Consider the following 25,029-nt stretch of genomic DNA (forward strand, 5'->3'; position numbering starts at 1 on the left):
TGTTCTCCTGATGTCCGTGTAGGTTTCCATGGGGTGCTCCGATATCCTCCCATAGTCCAAAGATGACCAGGTAGGCTAATTGGACACTCTAAATTGCCCATAGGAGTGAGTGTGTGAGTGAATGCTGTGTGTGCTCTGCGATAGATTAGCCTAGCCTAGATTATCCAGGGTAAATTTCTGCCACTCACCCAATGCACAATGGGATAGGCACCAGCACCCCGGTGACCATGCCTAGGATAAGCAGGTATAGATAATGGATGGATCGATGGATTTTGAAAAATGTCTCTTGGAACTAATCACCATGCAGATGGAGGTTCTGGACACTCTCTCCCCGGAGCAAAAAGCAGTTCTGATTCTTGACCCCAGTAGCAATGCTTTGGAGAACGAAACCACCGTGAGGATTATTTTCAACAGTTTGCTGGAATCTCCAGAGGAGGAGGAACTTGAAGAACTTGAAGAGTTCTATGAAGCTTTTGTGGAGGCCACAGAGGAGGTGAATAATTTCACTTCAAGCTTGGGTTTCATTTCTGATGAGACACATGGCCAGTGTTATAATAACAATACGTTTAATGCAGATGTCCTTGGCCACGTACGCTGCACTGTATAACGTTCTTAATTTTGAACCGTTCCCTTTTTTAGGAAAATGTGAAAGTCATTGAAAACCCGCGCGTAAGAGACACAATGCTAAACTTGACTTTGATGGCACTGGCTCCGCAATTCCCCGTCTTTGAACCGAGTGACTTTGCTCTCTGGTTCCAAGTCAACCTGGTTGTCCTTCTGGCCAGCTTTAATCCTGGAAGCTTGGTTGTAATCCCCATGAATATCAGCTGTGACTCCTACCATGCCATGTAAGTGTGTTCTGGCTGTCTTTCAATGGTTCATCAACCCTGAAATGGAAGACATTGATGTAAAATGGTAGGACCACAGAATTGACCGTTCATTAACTCTCTCTTGTTTTTCCTAAGATTGAAAGGGCTTGATCAAAGTTTGGCATCTCTTCCACCTGAACTCACGCAGGGCATTGCTTCAAGCAGGGAAATTTTGATACAGAGAGTTCCAAAAGGTAAGTAATTATTCAACATTTTCCCAAAGAAAAAGGCAGTCATGAAAGTTGTGGGGAAACACTACTTAAAGTACAACTACTTAAAAGGAACTATTATTGATTTTTTTATGCTGTCTAAGATGTCAAGGTCTTATTAATGACTAGTCCCATGTTTTTTTTTTCTCCATTTTTTTTTTAAATAAAAGGTTGCAATGAGATCCCTGTTGTGGGTGAGGTAAGTTTGCATTTGTTGGTATAACCGGTATTCAGATGATTATTGCTCTTCATTGACATAATTTATTTTCTGCATTCTTTTGATATGGGTAAACACAGAAAAATAATACTTTCAGAATGCAAAATAGGGAAGAATTATAGGATGTATGGAGGTTTCTGTGCAAATGTCAGCTACTGGAAAAGGCACACGTTTGGCTCGTGTTTCAATTCGACGTGAGTTGTGGGAATAATACCCTGTTTTCTCTTTCCGCAGTGCAAAGAAACACCAGTGAAAGGTAAGTCACTTTTGGCAAGAGTAATGTAGACATTTCTACATACAAATACAATTAAATAAGTGTCTTGTTTCATCAACTGTATATATCATACTGGTCATTCTTAATTTTCATGTTTTGCAGAAGCAAGCATTTGTGCTGAAATCAACAGGTGCGTTGTGTGTTTGGGTGTGTGTGTGTGTGTGTGCATGTGTGCGCCCGAGTGTGTTTGTGTGTGTGTGTGTGTGTGTGTGTGTGTGTGTGAGAGAGAGAGAGAGAGAGTAAGAGTGAGAGAGAACTCTGGCTTGACTTATTTTCTCTGAGGCATGTTGTCGAAGCTAACAGTAGTGTATGTTCTTCCTCAATTATTTTCTAAGTTGCCTGAAAATAATAATGTGAAGTAGAAGGATTTGTGAGATATTATTTTTTTAAATGCCAGTAATGTTTTTAACGTTTCTCAATTTGTGTCACAGCAATTTGACTTACTCTTTGGAAACCTGGAAGCTGTTCTTCACCAAAATGTCAAGTGCCCTGGATGAGGCTCTAGACCGTTATTCACTCATGGTACAATAACTTGCGCATTCTCACAGAAATGTAATTCAATATGCAAACAAAGTAAATTAGTAGTTTGAGTAATCAGCATCTTATTCTCCATTGAATACACACATGTGCAGCTTGATACAATGGGTCTTTGAAGACTTGTGATTTTGATACATATTGATACATCCCAGTTACAATGACAATCTCAAGTGTTTTTCAAATATTCTGATGTAGAGATTTTTCACAGAGAAACTTACGGACAATGATGTTGGTGTTGGGTGCAATCGATGCAGGCCTCCTTGTAAAGACACATTTTTGCTTTCACAGACCTCCACCATCAATAGTCCATTCGTGCCAGAGGTGCTAGATGTAATTGGAGAAGTTAAAATCAGTAACTTCACCGAGGAAGAGCTACAAAATGTCAGCTTCATCAAAATGTGGTTTGATATTAAGCTCAAACCGTTCATTCCATCTGTGTCCAAAGAGTTCCTCTCCTGCCTCAGTACTAAGAACTTCAGCTGTGAGACCTACCAGGCCGTGTAAGCATAGATATACGTTCCTTTGTTATGATTGCATACAGGGGTTGTGAATAATTAATGAAGATGCCAGCAGGTGGTAGCATTACCGTGAGCTTTATGTTCCTCTCAATTTCAGGGTGAGAGCACTGAGTGAACAAATCTCATCCTTGGACAGAAAGCAAGAGCGATTTGTCTACACTCACTTCATCCATCTCTTCCTTTCGAGGAATGACACTTCAGGTATTTGTCATACTGAAATCTAAGGCCCACGTATAAAGTCGTTATCATTCCCAGTTTGGCTGAGGATTAGGCTTACAAATGCTCCAGCTTCTGATCTGAGCAAATTTTATAAGTGTTGATATGGAAGGTTCAATTTGTGGATGCACAAAGTAGACTGTTGAATTACATCTCTGTCGTGTTTCCTCTCCAGATCCCAGCTGCCTCTCTAGCACCGATGGCAGCACAGACTGGCTTCAGAAGAACTTTGGAAACTTTACTGTCTTCGCTCCGCTGGAAGATTTGGTCAGACTCAATGACAATTTCTCCAGCGTAAGTCAGCTAAGAAGGTCCTCTGATTTCTCTTTTGTCTTGAGTACAACTCCTTGGCAGCAATGCTTTTAGCTGAGATGGTGAAGCATCCTTTTCCCATTCTGGTTTGCAGTTCGAAACATTGGCCCTGCTGACCCCAACTCAGACAGCAGACCTGACAGTGATTTCGGGAGCGCTGAAGAACACAGATCAGATCAACACTGTATTTGACCAACTGGAGACAGAAGACCCTTTCCGGAACATCGATGAGTATCTGACTCAACTGTCCACGCGTTCAGAGGTATTCAACCTGAGAAGGGAAAGTGAAAAAGCTTTTCACGAGCACAGTCCTCATTACAGGGGAAGCAGGGCTGGGTTTTGAGGCTCGCAACAGTGCGTTGAGTTCAAGGTCCTTTTTCGAGCCCATTTAAATGTCCCTGTAGAGAGATCTGACTTTTAGATGATCTTGTTGCATTGTTTTTCACCAGCTCCCAGAAATCAAGCCTGCTGTAAGAGACATTATGATGACTCGCACCTTCCACATCATCAAAATGAAGTTCCCAGAATTTGAAGGCCAAGACTGGATGCTCTGGTTCCATGTCAAGCTGATTCTTGTCCTCCCAAGTATTAAAGCAGAGATGCTTTCCATCGCTATCTCAAACATCAGCTGCACCAATTACCACATCATGTGAGTTGGAATCCCACTTCAACTATGGACCATGACTGGAATAGCTGTGGAAAGAGAACATATCGTTGACATTCAGATGGGTTAAAATGATTTCGTCACAGGATTCGAAAGGACTGTGCGATGACACCATCGTCAAAATGAGAAGTTTCAAATTCAGAATTTTTTCTTTCTCTCCTTTGCAGCGTTGGAGGAATAGGCAAGGTCTCTGAAAACATGGAATCGCATAGAAAACGGGAAATTGCACAGGTTTTAGTGGACCACCTCAAAGAATCTGCTCACCAAATCCGTGAACCAGGTGGGCTTCTCGCAAGCACTCCAGTGCACAGTCGCATTTTTTCACATCTGGTTTGATCCTTTGTTCTGACAACAGAGCTCTGTTTGATTGAAGAGTCCACATTCAAACGGATTCTACTTTCCACATTCAGTTTAACATGCATACTGTATATTCTCTATTGTGATCAAAAAATGCATATTTCTCCTCTTATAGCGTGCAGAGAGAACATCCAAAATGATGCTGACTTTCTACAAATAAATTTGGGACCATTCTCCGAGGATGTAACCTATTCAGACCTGAAAGATTTAAACATCACAGGGGTACTATAAATGTCATTTTTATACAGGTTCTTTATAGCTAAAGTACAAGACTGTCATTGTTATTTTACCATTCAAGTGACCACTGCTGATGCTCAGCATTTCATTGCAGTGGCCAGAGAAATCTGGAAATGTGTCATTTGTCTTTCATCTCTCCTTAGTTGGAGGTTCTGGACACTCTCTCCCCGGAGCAAAAAGCAGTTCTGATTCTTGACCCCAGTAGCAATGCTTTGGAGAACGAAACCACCGTGAGGATTATTTTCAACAGTTTGCTGGAATCTCCAGAGGAGGAGGAACTTGAAGAACTTGAAGAGTTCTATGAAGCTTTTGTGGAGGCCACAGAGGAGGTGAATAATTTCACTTCAAGCTTGGGTTTCATTTCTGATGAGACACATGGCCAGTGTTATAATAACAATACGTTTAGTGCAGATGTCCTTGGCCACGTACGCTGCACTGTATAACGTTCTTAATTTTGAACCGTTCCCTTTTTTAGGAAAATGTGAAAGTCATTGAAAACCCGCGCGTAAGAGACACAATGCTAAACTTGACTTTGATGGCACTGGCTCCGCAATTCCCCGTCTTTGAACCGAGTGACTTTGCTCTCTGGTTCCAAGTCAACCTGGTTGTCCTTCTGGCCAGCTTTAATCCTGGAAGCTTGGTTGTAATCCCCATGAATATCAGCTGTGACTCCTACCATGCCATGTAAGTGTGTTCTGGCTGTCTTTCAATGGTTCATCAACCCTGAAATGGAAGACATTGATGTAAAATGGTAGGACCACAGAATTGACCGTTCATTAACTCTCTCTTGTTTTTCCTAAGATTGAAAGGGCTTGATCAAAGTTTGGCATCTCTTCCACCTGAACTCACGCAGGGCATTGCTTCAAGCAGGGAAATTTTGATACAGAGAGTTCCAAAAGGTAAGTAATTATTCAGCATTTTTTCCATAAATAGGGTACTCGGTAGCACTACCGAACTCAAGCGGGGTTTGGATTCAACACAGTAAATCCTGATTCCGAGTCCCTTAAGTTTGTTGGCATCTCTTTATATCAGTGTTCTCCAACCCTGGTCCTGGAGAGCTACAGCGTCTGCTGGTTTTTGTTTTCACCTTAAAATCAGAACCCAATTGAGACCCAAGACACCAGGTGAGTTGAGTTAACTGTGTAATCACCTGCCCTAATTGATTCGTGAAGTGCAGATTCACTATGAAAGCCAGCAGACCCTGTAGCTCTCCAGGACCAGGGTTGGAGACCACTGCTCTATATCATATCACTATATTCTTTGTAATATTTACAGTAAATGCTTTTTTGTTGGACCTTATGGAATATCCTGGTAAAAAGAAACTTTATTCACAAAATGTAATAGTTGTCATGAACAAATAAATTATTAATATAATATACATTTTGATAAAAGTAGAATGCACATAATATAAAGATTGGCCTGTAATTGATCAACATTTGTCCTTAATTTGACTGACATCTAAATGCAATTATTTCAATTTTTCTTCTCACATTTAGTTTGGGCTATTTGTTGTAGTGATTGCTGAAATCATCTGTCTGTGTTTGTTAAGAAAATAATAAAAATTATTCCATTAAATTGTTTGTCAGAGTTTCCGGAAGTTTCTGATTAAGACAAATGTTGGATCATATCCATTTTTTGGATCCCGGAGAACAATCGGTTTTTATTGTTTTCATCCTAATTGGGAAAGATGATTCAAATTCTGGTACTTGGGATGAAGAGGGGTGTGTTTGGGTTTCATCTTTTTGCAATCGTTCATTTTAGATCCAGGGCAGTGGTCATTGTACATTACACCCCAGAATCCCAGGGGATTATGGAATTTGTGGAAAACTGCAAAAATGAGGAAATAGTCAAAACCAGGCTGAATTCTCCCAGTAAAATCTGACAAATTTTGAGAAGTTACAAGTAGCTGAACTACCTTATGCCTCCAAAGGGAATCACCCTTGTTTATCCCTGAATAAATTAGTAATTTCACATGATTTCTAGCAGTGGATACCACTTACATTCTTAGCAGCAATATGTCCCCACAGTGATATTGTGAACATGCCATGATCAGGAAACATGGAGATTTTTATAGTTTTAATGGTGGAAATCAGAAAGAGGCCAATTTGTGAAGCTTAATTAATTTGAGTATTTAAATCTAGATGTCTTTGCAATGTAATACGTTCTCTATTGCGCCCTGGTGGCACAACATCCGTAGCACCAGGCAAAGATCCATAATATTTTAAATGGGCCAAAAACACGCCGCAAATTCGAGCTCAGCGCCTACAATAGACTCCTTTACAGCCAAAGCCACTCATTCCGTTATCAGCGCTCAGAGCAATAAATGGCAGTAAAATTAAAGGAGCCTCCCCACCCCTCCAGTCACTTATGAAACAGAAACCCACATCATAAAACCTATGTTTTATACTTTCTAGTTACTTGGTCTCATTTATTTTTTACATCAAAAAATATATACCCGTTCAGCTTTCAGAACAATACCTCAGATCACAAAATAAATCATTCTGAAAAAAGTTTTAAATGTCTATATATAATGTACTTACATTGCATTCACTTTCACTATATCCAATACTGGCATCTGTATGGTTTTCTTGTCTATGTACATGTTTCTGTAATCCAAAATGCCTCCGCTTGTATTCAAGCTAACGCTGTTAGCTAGGTCAGGCGCTATTTTAAACTCAATCTGACAAGTACCCATTTAGAACATAGCTTGTTTATCAGACCACCCCATGCTCTCTGTGTTACAGTAGTATTTTGTATAGCAGGCATTGGCTTATCTGAACAGCAAGAGGTGTACTTTAAAGCCTTCTTTGCTCATATTTATTAAAGGTTTGAAGAATTATTTTGGAGGGCACTACATGAGTGTGTGAATGTACAGTATATAGGCTATATTTTTGTTGTTACACTCAAGAGTAGAGTCCTGAGTAAAGAGTGGTTATATTAACTATGCATATAACCATTGTAGCTCTTACATAACTTATTTCTGTATTTTTCTGAAAAGGCTGCAAGGATAGCGCTCCCACACCAACTCCTAGTGATGGAGATCATGATGTAAGTGTGTTTCGCTTTTAATATTTTTTGTAATACAGTCAATACGAATAAAAGTTGACCATTACAAGTCATTAGATACATAGCATACATTTTTGTGTCAAATCTTTAGTCCTGTTCATGCAAATATATATTTTTGTTTCTCTATTGAACAGAAGTGTTCTTTTCCTAAAATCTGCAAAATAGCCTAGTGAAATATCAATAATTTTAAATTATGACGGCATGTATAGTGGAATGTTTGCTAGAAACATATGGCTTGACTTGAAAAAAACACAATCATACATATAGTCTCACACACCATAAGAATAAAACATGAAAAATGTGCTTAATAGTTACATTTTTAAGTAACACAATAAATATTCAATTATTATATTTCATCATTAGCCGTACACAAGATTGACAGGAAAGACATTTTGATTGTATTTTTTTCACAGGTTTATTAGTAGTAGAATTATATTATAGTAACCTTGCAGCAGCAGATTTTCTATGGGTTGTATTTCAAAGATCTTACTGCATGGTCTAAGGAACAATGCACAAGTGCATTTAGGGCATGGCCAGATCCACTTTCAGCAGTTTAGTTTGAGCACAAAATAAGGCAAAAGGTCCAGAAGGGCAGAACTTGATGAGAAGTATTTATTATACAGCAGTTAGTTCCGACCGGGCATTGTGATTGGACATACAATCCATGAGTGTTGATACACAGTATAACATCACTCAGACCTCATCATCAGCTGGGATCAATCCACATTATGTTAGATTGATGTCAACCACATCAGAAACAGATTACTTTGTCAGCCAGCTAGCCTATATTTCAACTTTCACATTTTCACGCTTTGTTCTACGAGGTGAATTACACCAATTATCTCAACCCTGCATTTAAAAACAGTTGTGCACTTTAAAAAAAAAGTAAATTTCTAACAACTAGCTATATTGAAAGTACAAAGATTATGTTGTGCAGACAGGCTAGTATGGAAACTTAAGAGGTGGCTGTCAGAAAGCAACCGTTGTTGTAGCTTCAGTCATCCATTACCTTTTGGATGACTGATAGACCCGGGTTTAAATCCCACTTGGACTGAAGCAAACTTATAACTCATTGCACTGGCTTTCTGGCTAACTAAAAATAAAACATTTAAACTATTTCTTTTGTATCTGTAAAATCTTTTTGGGAAACTTGTTTATATTTCTGAAATCCAAATAAAATACACCCACACATTAGACAGTTCTGCTTTCAGCATTTTCACCGAGTTTAACGTTAGCAGCCTTTCTAACGAGACTGCAGACTGAGTTTATGACATTAGTACAGACGCAGACACTGTTCTGAAGCTAGCAAAGACTTTTGCATTTGGGTTACTGTCGCATTGTGCTGAGAGTAAGTTCTGAATGTATTAGGTCATACAACTTTTATTACGATACATCCCAAAATGACATAGTGAATCTGTCCGTCGATATACCCCCCTGAGAATTGTAATTTGCTCCCAAGAATCACCTATCCTGTCTAATTCTGCAGCAATGAGTTGGTGGCTTATAAATGAATAAAATAATTGCTTTTCCACCAGTTTTAGCATCACATATACTTTTATGTAAATAACAGCATTTAGCATTTCATCTTAAATTTACCTGTAAATGGGAAATAACAATGTTTCAAAAAAGTCATTTCTATGTATCTCCCCTCTGTCCTATGCAAATATCTCTATTATATCTCTTCCTCTTAGCTGGACAGCCTCTCTCCAGACCAGAAAGTTAACCTGCTACTAGACCCAAGAACTGGTGCTCTTGATAATGAAACTATTGTCCGGGAGGTGTTTGCAAGCTTGCTGAATTCCCCTCCTGACAGACAGCTTGAAATGTTCTTTGATGCTTTTGTTGATGCCACCAATCAGGTGAGAAGCTTGTTTAATGTTTTTATTTCTACAGGTAATGCTCAGATGCTTTGCAAATGGCTTATCTCTATGCTGTCTCTGTGTTTTTCTGATGTTATCATATTCTGTTCCATTTTTTAGAGAAACCTGACAGTCATCAGCAACACTGCTGTGAGAGACACCTTGCTTAACCTGACTCTGACTGCCCTGACTTCCATGTTCCACATCTTTGAACCAAACAACTTCACAGTGTGGTTCCAGGTTAATCTTGCTCTGCTTCTGCCAGGGATTAACTCTCACAGCTTGGCTGTCATTCCAAAGAACATTAGCTGTGACTCCTATCATGCTATGTAAGTTTCATCTGCTTCATTTTTGATCATATAGTATAATTATAGTTCTATGTCTGAGCAACAGGCATTATTCAACATGGGCTTAAATGGGAAGTCTTCTTTTCTTTTTTTCAGAATAAAAGGTTTTGGCAATGTGGTTGCCTCCTTATCAAATGAACAGTCTCAAAACATTTACAGCTTTGCCTTGAATTATTTGTCAGCCAGACCAACACAGGGTAAGCATATGTGGAGTTGCCTATCACAAGCCCTTTTGTTTAAAACATTTGAAGACATTTGAACATTTGAATTTTTAAAATGCACCCAGTCGTGTAATCATATGTGATGAGTGTTATGAATTTATAGGTTTTCATTAAATTTTACGATATCTTTACTCAATTTTAATGTATTTAATAATGCTCTAGTAGTTTATTGTATGTGTTTTATGATTATATGATTTTGTGCTGTATGTGTATGTGTTTGAAAAGCCCAGCTAGGGACAAGCATCGGAAATTAGCATATGCTATAAATGCTGTGATACATTGCATTGAATATTGTTTGTCAATAATCTATGTTTAAATGTACCTGTCCCTATCAAATAAACATTAAATAAATAAATAAATAAATAAGACTGCTTCTGTATATGTGCCGGTCTATATGTGAGCATGTTTAACCCACTTGGTTTACTCTGTTCCAGGCTCCTCGTGTGTCCTTGTTGATGCTAACGACAGAAACTGGCTTGTACAGAATTTTGGACAATTCAGAGTTCATGCATCATACACTGACTTTCTAAAATTGAACAAGGATTTCAATGGAGTTAGTAATGTTTTACAGTCACTCATAAAATGTTACATTTTTGTTTGCTCAGGACATACTTTTGATACATCTTTCATTGACAATCTCCAGGTGGATATTGTTGATCTGCTGACGGAGACACATATTGCACAACTGGCTGCCACGCCTAGACAACTGAAAACATCCAAGGACGTCAACAAGATCATAGCTGCGATCCATCCTGCCAATTTTGGAGCTTTCTTCGACATTGTTTCCCCAGCCATTCAGGTATGAAGTTATATAAATTCAGTTATGTTGAGGCATATGTGACAGCGATTGATTAAGATCAAATGGGCTTTCTAGCTTGGATATGGCTCATCAATATCTTCAATCTAATGAAGTCCATGGTGGCCGAAACATCATTTTAAGCATTAAAAACATGTTTAAGTATTTCCTAAGAGCGAGCTTTTTTCTGCACCTTTAGTCAGTTGCTGACTAACTTTTATGTGTATAAGCAGCTAATTTCAAAATATGTTTTCTCACAGGAAAATGAAGCCAATTACTCATATGAAGTGAAATCTGCAATGCTCCAGGAGGTTATCGATAAAGGAAATCTGTCTGCCCCATCTATTGCAGATACCGAAATTCTGGTGTGGCTCAGAGTTAGGCTGAGCCCCCTGATTCAAAATCTGACAGCAAGTCAAGTGGCTGTTTTCTTTAATATTGTGCAAAACAGGAGTTGCAACACAAGCCAAGAAACGTAAGGACATAATTGTTCTATGCTGATACTGAGATAAATTATTATTCACTATGTGAAACATGTATTTACAAACACTTACAGGACCAAAGTCACAGGACTGTCCAGAAGCAAATCCGCTGTTATTGTATATGGGTACAGTGCCCTGGAGGTGACATCGGATGAAAACTTGGGAAAATAATGCTTGCAAGAGCAATGAATACCTTCTGGGAACAAACCCTTGTATCCTCTTAGGGTTAACAGTAACAATTGAGCCTTTTATTTTAAATGTATTCTGCTTACATTTAGCTCTATTCATATAATAGAAGCTTTGTGTAAAATGTATTACTTTTTCCACAGTGTGAATTTACTGGATTCTGTCCGATCTACCTTGAATGAAGACACAAAAAATGAAATTTTCAGCAAGATACTGTTTTCACTCAAAGGTACTGACAGCAGAGGAATATGGCTTTTAAATTTGAGTAAATTAATTTTTAAAAATGACAACTGTTTTTCAATAAGGGAAACCAATGGTCAATTCTCCACACAGGCTGGGGTCTTCTATATGTGCTGTTTTCTTGTCCGGTCGGTCTGAAGATGCTCCTTTTTCTGGTTGGAAAAGTTTGTTTTCTCCTTGGAAAAGTGTGTTTTGCTGGAGATTCTTGTGGTTAGCCAACACAGCACTGGGTGTAAGCTAGGTTCCATGTGAGTTATGGTACTTAGTCAAAAGGTCTGAGTTGGCATTGCCTAATTATGGTGGAAAGTAACTGTTTTGTTCTGCAAGCCTTGGAATTTAGGATAGTTTCACAGAGTTGTGAGCACTCTGGAGATAGCTAGGCCTTTGGAAGTTCCACAGGGTGTGAGGACTCCAAGGACAAAGTCCTAGCTCCTGGCCTAGGGCAGGGAGAGGCAGACAATATTCGCTCAGTTTTATTACCTGGTTTTAAATTGTATGGCCTGTTACAAGTTTCCGGCTTGCAGGATTGGTTCAGTATAACCAGATGTCACACTGGGGGCAGTGTTGTTGACATGACTTGCATTTCCTGTGGAATGTTTGGAAATGTAGTTCGGTTGTTCTTACAAATCCATCTCTAATTTATAATCAGTCCAGTACTTAACGCTGATAGCCATGATTTTTGGTAGTAATCATTGTAATCCTGAAATAATTTTTAAAAACTTTGTTTTTTTCGTTCTTCAGTTTTCTCAAATTGAGATAATGGGCCTCATTTACAAAACTTTAAAAGAATTATTCTTACTTTCGTGCTTGAAAATGTTCCTACGAAAAAAAATACAAGATTCATGACATGTGCAGATCTTTGTTTTTGTGCATATCCCAGGAGTATGAGATGATGAAGGCTGGCTGTTTGTGAGTTTTATGCACAATCCTGTTCATGTTTTGCAATTTGCATGGAAACAGCCATGGAAACAGCCATGAACAAATACAGATAAGAAAATAATCATGAATGCCGAAATGTTCTTGGAAACATTCTTACACGCAGTTTTGGATCAAGTGTGATTGTACACATGGTTCATGAATGAGGCCCATTGATGGCAGCATTAGATATTGTTTTTATCGTCATAATAATAAGTTGTTTTATACCATGATTTTTGTTTCTATACAGAACCAACACCAATTCATTGCTATGAAAAGGGCAGTTTCTATTTGTTCCTGAGAAGCACTTTTGTTCACTTTGGAAATCCTAACCTTACAACCTTCCTGTCTCTAATGCCAAGCCATCGTAAACCTGAGGTAATAAAATAAAATTGTTTATGTTTCATTTTAACCTACATTCTCAGCATGGCAGGCTTTGTGTGCTAGCAATGGAAATGTGCTGTTTTGTGTTGTAGCTGATCAACTCCATCCAGCCATCTGAGCTCAGTAGCTTCCTCAGTCACCCAAAAGTCATTGACAAAGAGGCAGAACTGTGCATAATCTTCAATAACTACAACAGGACTCCTGACTTCTTGGAAATGGTAAGAAAATATTTTATGTTTGATTTTGGATATTCATCTGAAAAGTCGTATCACTGAATTATGATATAAACTACTGGTCTCTAAACTATGACGTGAGGGCAAAGTCTTGCCCTTATAATTGTTCTGACAGGCCTGCCGCTTGTGATGTAGAAAATTAATTTTGGCAACACACTGCAATCAAACATCAGCCATAATCGAAGGATCAAACACACCAGCCTGCTCATCTTTGATATCTAAACTGTACAGGCTTGCCTAATATTTACATTTCTGTACATATCCTAAAACTTATTTGTCTTTTCAGCAGGGGGATATTCCTGATGATGCGAGAAGATCAATCTTGCCCTGTGTCTGGCCTTTAGCTCTGAGCAGTGAGAATGAAACAGAGGTTGATCTTTGGTTTGAGAAGAGACTGAAGCTCTACCTGACATTCCTCACTAAGGATCTCATCAGCTCTACTGAGACACTGAATGCCAAATGTCTGCCCTTTAGGAAAATGTAAATGTCCATCACTGTTGTTTTTGTTTAGTGCTCATGTCTGGAATACTGTTTGCTAGCTACATCTTGTTTGTTGTTCCAAATGGATTGACAGGCGATGGTGGAGTTACTACCTGTAGTTTTAACAAGTTAAATTAATCCAGGGGGGAAGCACACATTCTTTGGTTGCTGCACAACAATCTTTTGCAACAGTTACCCATTCAGTGTCTTCTCACTGACTGTCGAGTGCAAGCGTAATAAATAGGCTAAGCATGCACCCCTGCCAAGTTTTGTGTCTTAATCTATATTTCTGTTTGCATAGTGTCTCTGTTCTAGGAAACAATTCCAACTATAATAGCTCAGATTTTGGACAGGAAGATGTGTACAAGACCATTAAGTCCTATCTCAGCACAGGTGAGTCTTTTTTGAACAAGGGAGGTATATCACGTGAAGGATATTGTATTACAAACCTGTTCAGCCTCTGATTGAAATAAAACCACTGATATGTTATGGTATGTTAAATTCAAACCCTAACATTAATGAGTACTATGATGATTTTTTTTTTTCATTTTCCTTAGGCACAAAGCCCAGGTGTTATAATGCTTCAGACCCACAGCTGAATTCCACTGCTTGGTTTGCCAATTACATTGGCGTCTTTGTGACCTTCATTTCCCTGGCTGATCTCAACACATTCGTCTCCACTGACCAAGTACACTTAACAGACATGCTTTAGTAGTCAAATTGAATTAATGTAATAACAAAAAGAAACTGAATGGTTAAACTGAAAGTAATAGCCAGCACATGACTAGAGCTTGATTTCACTATGTTTAGTAGTAACTTTTATCATTAGAAAACATGCCTGATATTTTCTGAATATTCAAATGATTTGATGTGGAATAAATAAAAATAAAATGTGTGTGTTCCCTGTATAACAGATTAACATCTTTTTGGAGGATCCAAAAAATATCCAGATTTTCAACAACCCAGCCATACCTGAGAATGTCACTTCTTTTTACACATTACAAATATACACACAGAACCCCAACTTTAGTCCCCTTTTGTAAGTTCCTTTCTAAAGACTTCTGTAAATTAGTCTCAGACAGTGCTCTCTACTAGATATGCTCTGTTCTAGACCTGTTATTTATGTGCTGTCAGATTGCATAGTTATATCCAGACATATTGTTTTAACCATTGGTTAAAAAATGAAAAAAGGAAATGGGAAAAGGTCTGGGCACAGTAAAAATAGTTTCATAATGTCTATTGCTCACCACAGTAACATGATCAGTGTTTTGACCCACGCTGGATCTTCATCATACTCTCCTTGTGAAGACCCTCTGTGGAGCAAAATGTGCTCATCATGTTGATATGTGAAATGTATCGTTTGTTACACAGTGGTCAAAGAATCATGGCACTAGTAAAGAATATTATATAAGGCATATAATATAGTAGTATAATTATTAAATACGTAGGATATCCTATTTATGTAAAGGGAAATGCTTTCATTTTCACATTTTTTTCTTTCTTGTAGACTTCCTGGAAATTTTCTTTGTGAAGTCCCAAGCTCAGCATATATGTCACTGAACCAAGATGAGAGTATTGCCATCTTGGACGTTCTGAACAGCTTCTGCAACGATAGCGCTGATCCCGAGGTAAGCTTTGCTACTGTCAAGAAATCCATCAAATCATCTCGGTAAACAATAAAATGAATAGCAATGGCAACCAGATTGTGTTTCAGTATTTATTAAAGTGTGTGAACATCACTGCCTCAGGCATTTTTCAAGTTAATCAGCCATGTTGACTACAGGATTGAAGTTAAGATTCTTTCAATTACATGCTCCAAATGTCATAATCCCTTCAAATTTTTTGCAATACATTTCTTTTAGGTATCTGCAGCCTTGGCAGAAAATTTTGTAACCATCAGCAAGGTGGCAATAGAATCTTTAGGACAGCAGAGTACCGGACTAACAGCTGGACAGATTAAAGGAACTCCGCCATCTGTTCTCCTGTCATCTCTTCAAACGCTAAGTGATGTCCAAGGCTGGAACCAGGGACAGTCCAGCTCACTTGTACGGGCCCTAACCACTGGCGGCTTTAAGGTAACATAGTTCTACATGGTGTGTGGTATTTCAGTTTCTTGGCCGTCTGCATGCATTGTTTGATCTTTTCTGCACAAATTTGAAAATATGTGGTTGTTATTGTGATTGTTTTACAATAAGAAGATATTTTTCATCAACAGATTAAGGACGCCACCTCCTTGCTGTCACTGGGAACAATAGTAGGAGGTGTTCCCTCTGCCAGTTTTACCAGCATTCCCCCTTCTGAACTTATCACTACTGCTCAAAATCCAACCTTTATCAAGAACATGAAAAATGCCCCAAAGATTTTACAGAACACCTATGTCAGCAAGGTGAAATGCTTGACTTACTGAACATTGCAAATTCTGATTTTGAAAATGAATAAAATATTTATTTTATTTATCTACAGTTTTGCCAATGCTTAATTATTATCCCTTCCCTTTTTTCTGGCTGTTTCTGAAGATTATCACGGTAAACCGAGACCCAAATATTGTGCTACAAAATGTGCCTGATGAAATGGCTGCTGAAATCCCAAGCGTTTTGCTAACTTTCTCTCAAGGACCTGTGGAAGTACAGAAAATAAATCAGAAAACATGGACTCAAGACCAGGTATTGTTAAGATTTAACCAGCTCACTTTTTAAGATGTCTGCCTGCTGAAGATATTCACATATCCCCCATTATAATAATAATAATAATAATAATAATAATGAGCACAAATAGTGATGGCTATGTTGAATACAGACCAGGAGTTGTTGCTAATGTGCAACGTTTTACCACATTTCACCTTGATACAGTGTTAAATTGAACAAGATTTTTCTTACTACATACAGTATACATGCATTGTAAACAATGTAATTAAATACAGTGCAGTTCATAGCCTACATATTTAAACAGTGACAAAGTAGTTTTGGCTCAGTACTGCAGTGTATTGGATTTGAAAAACAATGAATATGAGGTTAAATTGCTGACTGTCAGCTTTCATTTGAAGGTATTTATATCCATATCAGTTGACGCTTGTGGGAATTACAACCCTAAAATGAAAGCTGACAGTCTGCACTGTAACCTCATATTCATTGTTTCATTTCAAATCAAATGTGGAATACAGAGGCAAAACAACAGAAATTGTCACTGTCCAAATACTTATGGGCTGCACTGTGTTAGACTCTTTAATTGCAAAGAAAGTAATTCTATGGTTGTTGGAACAGGCAACATATCTGAGTTTGAAAGTTCATCTTTTGACCTAATGCTTTTTTTTAGGCTTCTGTGTTCTTTGAAAAAGTCGCACATGGCAGTAATGATTCTGAAATGTAAGTTTGTTCAGAAATTATGTGTGATTCAGCTTACAAGACACAGTAAAATTTTTAAGCATATAAGTATATATTTATTGCACAGTGTACAATATCAGAAATGTTTTTATCATTGCAGACTCACACCATCTGTGTTGCAAGGATTTTCCTGTAGTGGAGTACGAACTGTTGACTTTTCAAAAGTCAGGAAACTTATCAGAGCTTGCAGGCCAAGGCAAAATCGAAGGAAGGTGGTGCTGAAGGAGAGTCAAGTAAGTATTAAAAAAAGCACCTTAAAAAAATGTAATAATTGAAATTAAATAAATAATGCTAGTTCTAACTCTTTCTATTATTCATATTTTCTTGAAGCTGTTCTTGAAGCTCGTATCTGTCATTAAACCCTGTCTCCATAACTGTCAGAATCAACCCTTCAATTTAAATATAGAACATTTTAAAATCAATTCTTTGCATCAAATTATTGTAATTAATAAACATTCCTAAAAATGCTAAATAGCATCTGCCACTATATCCATTTCACAATAGATTAACAATGTATTTAAGTTATTAGTTTAATGCAATGAAGTTTAAAATCAAGATGCATTAACATACTGTTTTACAGCTGACCTGCATGTACAATTATATCAAAAATGACGGGCCAGAGATCTTTACCGATTACCCATCAGATATGTTGCTGTATTACAAGTAAGTTGATTAAAGTGTGGCATCTTCTCTTGTGAGTAAACATAGGTGACTGTTCTGGACAGAGTACTGACTACTTTTTGGTCAGTGCTGTGTAATCTTATCATCTGTGCACAGGGGTTTTGCCCTTTTTTACAATTTACATTTTATTTTTACACTGAACATTTTTGAATATGAAAATATAATCTGTAATAAATACATGAAATCAAATACAAATATGAGACTGAACTTGTGTTTTTAGGGGGGACATGCATTTGTTCAGTGTTTATGGTTGTCAAATGTGGTATTTTTCTTTTTCAGTTATGAGAAGGTGGGACAAGTCCAATGCAATTCATACTTTACAGCAACTGGGGCAGCAGACTTCAGTGTCTTGTCCAAAGTATTGAACAAAGAAGTTAATTTGTTGAACAATGCAAAAGGCTGTCTGGTGAGTATTATCAGTAGAAGCATAACTGAACATAAATGGAGTCAATACCTTTTTGTGACCAAATGTTGTTCAATCAAAGGCAAATAAACCTTCCCAGATTAACCAAGTTTATCACAACACAGTAGTTTTTCACTGTGTAATGAGCTGGCATGGGAGTTCAGATATTAGCCAATATGAGGTTTTTACTGTGAAACTCATGACCGATCAGTCCAAGATGAAGCAGAGAAATTTAATATTGAGGCCAGTCTTGAGTCCAAGAACAGTCTTCAATACTACAGCTCTGCATATTTCTGTTAATAGCACGTAAATGGCTTATTATGTACCGAGATCAGGTGGCAAAACCTACAGGAAAGATTGAAAGCATTTGTGATTAAAGAAATTAGGGATGACAATTCATGAATCCATGTGGCAAGCCTGGATGCATGTGGGGGTGTGGGGGGGAACTGATAGAAGGTTGATCGTTAAGCATGGACATTTCAATCCATTGGGATTGAGCTGAATCTGGGGGTATATTTGAAAACAAGGTGGTTTTGTGTTGCTATCATAGTACCACAGTAAGCCATAAATGAGAGATTTGAATATGCAGAAAATGGTGTGTGTGTGTGTGTGTGTGTGTGTGTGTGTCTGGTATCACATACACCATATATCTCAGCTTTAAATGTAAAAAAAGTTATCTGTCCAACAATATACTCACTATCTGTTAATATACACATGCTACAATTGGTCCTACAACCAAAGTATTGATATCAATATGAAACATTGTCACAGGACAACACTCTATCTATACATCTTGCACAAGCAAAATGAGCACTGTAACAAAAACGTTTGTTTATTTTGAAACACATAAATCCAGTTGATCTATTCGGCCAGATAATCAAATTATCTCAGTGCTCTGTTAAATTGTGCCACCTATTAAAATATAGAAAGAAATAAAAATGTTTTAAAAACTGTACAGTATGTAATATGCAATTACTGGTATACTTTTCAAGGCAACCTCATTTTCAGTATCCAGTCATCTTACTTGGGCCACCGTACATTTTTATATTTAAAACGTAACACTGATCTACAACAAAAAATTTGTCTATGTTGTTTTTGTCCTGCCATATTGATTTTATGAACATATGCAGTACTGTATATAATGCTCAGAGCTCCGATTCAATTTAAAAATCTGAAAAGCTCCATTTTTAAAAGGGGTCTTGAAAAACAATTTTCTGATATAAGTAAATAAAAGTAAATAAATAAATAGTAAATAAAAGACATCGTTAGACCATTAAGGTTTTTTTAAATTAACATCCATGCAATGAACATTTACGTTTTTCCAGGGTATAAGAGGAACAAGCATCAACAGAACAAATGTGGAAATACTGGGCAACATGTGTTGCACACTGGACGGGTCCTACATTGAGAACTCTGACCCCTTGATCCTGGAGAAACTTAAGAACTGCAAAGACCTCTCTGAAATACAGATTGCATCTGTGCAGAAGGTTTTGTTGACTGGAAACACTAAGTATGGGTATGTAGACATGATAACCTCCAATATGTAAACATTGACAATAAATTGCTTCCAGTATGTAAACATGGACTACTACATTCAGCAAGAAATTCACTCCTCTTATACTCTTAATAGATATGCTTTCCCATAGTTCAAAATTGTTAGGCTATCCGTTCCATTTTAATTTTAAGATTTATCTTCTTTTGAGTTTTTATTTATTCTGTTTTTAAAATATATGATGATGTAAATTATGCAATCCAATAAATGCAGTCCACTAATTATATTGGGAAAGTATTGACATTTTAAAATTGCAAAGCGTAATGCAGTGGTGTATAGCTGAAAAACTAACAGCAAACAGCAGAAACTTTAAGCAACACCTTTTGTGTCAGCAGGAGTTCCTTTGTTCTTTTCCAATTAAGACATCTATTTTTTACATCAAAAAGTGCAGTGTGCCCAAAATGAAAACAATAAATTTTAACTAAAGTTAGTTCCATAGATTCACAATATACTTAGTAGCTTCACTTCAATGCTAATTTTTTTTTGTATATACCCTTTATTTCGGTAACTCAGAAATGCTTCCACATGGAATCGCCAAACCCTGGAAGACCTTGGAATACTTCCACTATACCTAACAAAAGATTTCTGGGATAGATTTGATAGTGTAAGTCACTTTTTATTTATCTTGAATTAAGCAAAAAGATCTTCACATTTCAACATCACAAAGACTCAAATGTTTTTTGTCTGTGTTAACAGTCAGTGAAAAGGAAATTCCTCAAAGTATACCTGCCACAACTCAGGAGAAACAAGACAGAGAAGAAAAAACTGAAGAGCCTGTTCAAACAGTCAAATTCTGTGAGATCTGTGAGATCTAAACGTGCAGCAGGTGCAATTATCTAATTATCTAATTATATATATATAATATATATATATATATATATATATATGGCCAGCTAACCTAACATTTTGCTTTTAATTGTTTTCATTATTTTTTCATTATATTTACAGGGTGCACTATTGGCAACATTACCCAGTCTACTATAAGTGATGGAGCATTTCCTTTTGGGTATGATGCATCCCAGTTTGATCTCTGCCTGGATGTCAAAATTGTGAAAGATAATTTGGAAGCTCTCACTGAAAAGGTTGCTAATGCAGACTTTCAGAAAATAATTTTGGCCAAATTAAATCAGGTAAAAGTGGTTATAATACATAATTGTATCTCTTTTCATTATTGTGAATGAAACAGCCAATGTCATTACTGTCAATGATGCTGCTGAGGTTAAAAGTAGTAAGCCTTAAAAAAATAACACTAATATAGTGGACTGTGCTTGAAGTATACTGTTCTTTCTCAGGCATACCCCACAGGCATTGCAGATGAGCAGGTTCAAGTTCTTGGGCCAGTTTCTCGTGTAGCCTCAATAGATGACATTAACAACTGGAATGTCACCAGTCTTGATACTCTTGCTGCTCTCATGCTGACAGAAGATGGCCAATGGGAGTCAGATCAGGTAATTTGTTGTTTTACAACATTTCTTGTGATCTTTCTTACTACCTACAGTTTAAGACACCTCACACAGTGTTAAAACATTAAAATAACGATGCACCACAGAATGTGATGTATATACACGTGCTTTGTTATGAAACACTGACATTATTCACAGGCTCCTGGCAGCTCATTTGTCCAATTTGACTTTTAGAGTAAGGCCATCATCACAAAATACTTAAGCACTGCGGGCAACAGTCTGGGGACTGCTGAATTGAATGCAGTAGGAGGGGCAAACCTGTGCTCGCTAAATACCAGTGTCCTGAAACGTATCACCCCAAGCAGCTTGAGGTGAGGATGATGCTCACTAATACGAGATGTGTGCCAAAGGTATTTGTATCTGTACTATAGCACAAATGTATTGACACATGGTCTTTCTCTTAAGCGAGGCCAATGCTTTGGACATTTCGTCTTGCGTCCCTGAGCAGAAGAAAGAGATCTACCGCATCGCTAACAGCTCCTTCAGCACTTTGAGTACTGATACTGGTGCTTTTTTCCAGCTCATCAAATCCTATCTTGGTGAGATTTTATCTTTGGCTGAATGTCATCCTCTATGTCGGTGGTACCTGAAAAACAAGTTATAATTCTTGTTTCATGTTTTTCATTTTTTTCTTTTCCTCAAACTTGTCATGCCACAAACTGCTGGACCTGCAGTTTTCATAGTTTCATATCATGCTCAGTCAGAGGAGAATAATATTTTTTTAAATTATTTTTTTAGTTTTAAAATGCTATATGTATCAACATATAAACACATAATTTTAGTTATTAACAATAAGATGTTATAGTAATATTAAATACACAGTGTATTGATAACTACTGTATATCTATCTGTATTTTACATACAGAATATTTTCCAACAATCAAATATTTTCATTTATTCATTTAGGTGGTGCCCCCATAGATGACATAAGAAAAGTGTCTGCCCAGAACCTCAGCATGGATATAGAAACTTTGAAGAGTCTCAACCAGGATGTTCTCTTGGTTAGTGTGGAATTAATTTCAAACTGTACTAAATCAAGAGATGAACACAGTTATCAATAAAATTTTATTTTTGATTTTGTCTCATGAAACAGTTTTCACAGTATATGTTGTTTTAGTGACTGTTTGGATTTGTTTACATTTGTAAGAATGTCTTGATAGTGCTATGAAATGTATAGATCAGCAAATGTATGATATAGTGTGATCAATAATATAAGAAGGCTTTTCCTCCTAATAAAATACCCTTAATCTAAAGCCACCATCAGCATTGTGAACACATTAACAGTACTAATTCAACAAGTAAGTGTCCCATTTATAATTTTCTCTTGATTTTGTAGAATCTCACAGTGGATGAGGTCCAAGGACTTCTAGGCAACAGCTTAGCTGATCTGAAAACCTTTGAGAATGATACCATCGTACAAGAATGGGTCGGATTGCAGTTTCAGTCAGAGCTCAACAGGTTAAGTCTGAATCTCATTGGTGGAAAACAAGACCCTCCCTCTCCTACAGTGGCAGGGCTCAATAGCAATGCCACGGCAATGAACAACACAACAGAAACAACAACAACAACAATGGTAACTATAGCAGCAAGCACCTCTGCATCAGGTAAGAACTCTCCAGTTCGTTTAATTCAAAAAGAGTTTACTTATGTTTTCTGGTGTCCTATTTACTGTTAGTGAGAATGCACCATTGGCTACTAGGATATGAAATACCCTTCCATATAATAATCATGGAATAATTATTTTCAATCTGTCTTTAGGCAATGAAACAAGTAGCAGCAGTACACACCCTAGACCAAGCAGTGCATTTCTCCCCTTCTTCCTGTGGTTGATGATCATCACGCAGCTGTAATTTTAGAGTACTTCAAAGTCTCTTGCTCACTGATGAACATGATAAGTAGAACAAAGGAAACCATTTACCTGAACATTTGCAAAACTGATTAATATATTTCTCTGGTTTGGGCTCTCTTCTGCTATGTATTTTTGGATGTTGCTTGTACATTGTTGTCGAATTACAACTGATTTTAATTGATACTTTCAGAACAGTGTACTTTGTAGATTAATCATCGCAGTGTGCTTTTGTGGTGTTTGCGACTCTGAGTAAAATGGAATATTGATGCAGCTCCCTCAAGAGGAAAAAATAATAGTCTTCATTCCCATATAGTCCATATGAACGTGTTCCTCAATGTTTGGTTTTCTCATTGAGTTGAAGACAAACTATAGAGCCCTAAACTCAGCTGCTACACTAAAAACAAAAATTCTGTATTGTTCTGAAATGTAATAAAGATATGTATTATTTATGATTTCTATCTTCTTCAAAGAATGAGTTACAGTTGGAGGCCCATTGTGTTAATTTGAGGCCCATTGTGTTAAGTGAAATCTCTACTATGTAATCAGTTATACACATAAAACTTGAATGATTAAGCATATGCTCAATTCCTCCCCACTCCTACTTTATAATGTATCTTTGCACATAAAGAAATAAAGGTATTATACAACCTATTAATATTTTGTATTTTGTCTTGTCCATTTGTATAGTTTAGAGACTTGTGAGCATGGTCGCCTGGAAAATAATAATACTGTAAGACCACACCTATTTGTCACAGGTCTCTAATGCTTGGCCAACATTTTTCTGAGGTTGAAATGCTGTCTACCAAGTACGGAAATACAACCATTTTAAACATATAAGCACTACTGGTGGTGCAATCGTAGTATGGATTATAAATTTTGTTTTTTGAGGATGTTGTGGAGCTATGTCTTCTATGAGCAAGCGAACATCACGTTAAAAGTTTAAACCTCATAAAATTATTCTAAGAGGCATAGCTCTGTGTTAGCTGACCACTCCCCGAACCCCTTCCTTAGTTACTGTTGCTTCCTCATTAAATCTTTTACCTGTGAAAAACAAACCCCCCACCATTGCCTCTATCAAGCAGTAAGGTTCTAATTTACCATACACAAGTTGTATTTCACAATTGCACTTTGCTAGAAGATACCTTTACTACATGCACTATCCTAATAATTTTTTTTTTTAAACATGAGTTGGGTATTAGAAACATTGTATTTCTATGGCATTTATAATGTAGCCTCCTGTGCCACCAAATTGGTTGATTTTGTGTATTTATTGCATGATCTTACATTGAAAATAGGCCTGGTTTATTTTTATGTAAACTAGATTCTAGGAAATGGTTGCATATGCATCAAAACACAATGTCCAGCTATATAAAGGGGCGTACTGATCGCCCTCTTCTCCACCCGGATTCCTATTCCCCTCTTCCACACCTTCTATCTATCCTATGTTTTCCTGCTCCCACTCCTGCCACCCCAACTGCTCCCACAGCTGGCCAAGAAACAACTGAGTGTCCACTTACTTTTGCTCCCCTATAAAGGGGGACTATGTACAAAAAAGGCTGTAACAGATCACCCAATATACATGTAAATGCGCTCAAACTAACTCAAACACTCCACACTTTAAGCCCATATTCATTGTTTTATTTCAAATCCAATGTGGTTCTCAGTATGAATTAGTAGATCCAGTAAGTAGATCTGATCTTTTTATGGATGGGACAAATGGTGTTTTGACCAATTTTCTAATATCCTAATATTCTAATATTGTAAAATCAATGGCAGAAATACTCTATAATACTTTGTTTGATGAATTTGAGTTGGAGGGAGGGTTGCCAGATTCCTATGATTGAATGTATTTTTAAACACTGAAAAAGTACATTTTAGGCATTTTTAACTCAAGAATTCTACACAAGTGTACAAATTCTCAAGTGTACAAATTCTGTTGTTACTTTATTTAGTCCTGGCTATGGTAGTGTTACTTCATGGAATTTGGGGTGAGGGGATAAAGTGCCCATTTGCCAGGGCATTGCACCTGCAAAGCTGACAAATGCTGCAAGCCACAATAAAATTCTTTTGGAATGTCTTCTT

At 37.2% G+C, this 25,029-nt stretch overlaps 2 protein-coding genes across 3 annotated transcripts; both read left to right on the forward strand.

The window, feature by feature from the left end:
• Positions 1–253: 253 nt before the first annotated feature.
• LOC118220365 lies at positions 254–2,008 on the forward strand. The gene is made up of 7 exons (XM_035404233.1): positions 254–493; positions 640–848; positions 966–1,063; positions 1,249–1,277; positions 1,530–1,551; positions 1,672–1,716; positions 2,001–2,008. Exons 1-7 carry the CDS (start codon positions 254–256, stop codon positions 2,006–2,008), a joined length of 651 nt encoding a protein of 216 aa, XP_035260124.1.
• Positions 1,999–23,607, forward strand: LOC118219721. 2 transcript variants are annotated; one of them, XM_035403058.1, is made up of 43 exons: positions 1,999–2,091; positions 2,395–2,606; positions 2,722–2,825; positions 3,016–3,134; positions 3,247–3,414; positions 3,602–3,801; positions 3,984–4,096; positions 4,289–4,395; positions 4,554–4,739; positions 4,886–5,094; positions 5,212–5,309; positions 7,409–7,458; positions 9,168–9,335; positions 9,456–9,664; positions 9,779–9,879; positions 10,338–10,456; positions 10,547–10,702; positions 10,960–11,174; positions 11,511–11,596; positions 12,773–12,900; positions 12,999–13,124; positions 13,426–13,619; positions 13,921–14,012; positions 14,177–14,307; positions 14,534–14,658; positions 15,127–15,247; positions 15,482–15,694; positions 15,835–16,005; positions 16,136–16,282; positions 16,932–16,981; positions 17,100–17,232; positions 17,580–17,662; positions 17,960–18,086; positions 19,409–19,599; positions 20,149–20,239; positions 20,332–20,461; positions 20,584–20,765; positions 20,928–21,083; positions 21,273–21,409; positions 21,504–21,637; positions 22,005–22,099; positions 22,435–22,702; positions 22,857–23,607. In XM_035403058.1, exons 1-43 carry the CDS (start codon positions 2,047–2,049, stop codon positions 22,946–22,948), a joined length of 5,982 nt encoding a protein of 1,993 aa, XP_035258949.1. In that variant the 5' UTR covers positions 1,999–2,046; the 3' UTR covers positions 22,949–23,607. The 2 variants fall into 2 exon arrangements, with proteins under 2 accessions (XP_035258949.1, XP_035258950.1); XM_035403059.1 differs by lacking the exons at positions 21,273–21,409; positions 22,005–22,099; positions 22,435–22,702; positions 22,857–23,607 and having other exon boundaries at positions 21,504–21,631.
• The last annotated feature ends 1,422 nt before the right edge of the window (positions 23,608–25,029 follow it).

This window comes from Anguilla anguilla, chromosome 2 (genome assembly GCF_013347855.1).
Source record: "Anguilla anguilla isolate fAngAng1 chromosome 2, fAngAng1.pri, whole genome shotgun sequence".
Lineage (NCBI taxonomy): Eukaryota > Metazoa > Chordata > Actinopteri > Anguilliformes > Anguillidae > Anguilla > Anguilla anguilla.

Coding starts and splice junctions, on each gene's coding strand:
- LOC118219721 (XM_035403058.1), top strand. CDS start 2,047: ATGTCAAGTGCCCTGGATGAGGCTCTAGACCGTTATTCACTCATG. Junction 13,620..13,920: donor TGTCTGCCCTTTAGGAAAAT/GTAAATGTCCAT, acceptor CTGTTTGCATAG/TGTCTCTGTTCTAGGAAACA. Junction 21,410..21,503: donor ATCACCCCAAGCAGCTTGAG/GTGAGGATGATG, acceptor CTTTCTCTTAAG/CGAGGCCAATGCTTTGGACA.
- LOC118220365 (XM_035404233.1), top strand. CDS start 254: ATGGATGGATCGATGGATTTTGAAAAATGTCTCTTGGAACTAATCACC. Junction 849..965: donor TGTGACTCCTACCATGCCAT/GTAAGTGTGTTC, acceptor GTTTTTCCTAAG/ATTGAAAGGGCTTGATCAAA. Junction 1,278..1,529: donor AGATCCCTGTTGTGGGTGAG/GTAAGTTTGCAT, acceptor CTCTTTCCGCAG/TGCAAAGAAACACCAGTGAA.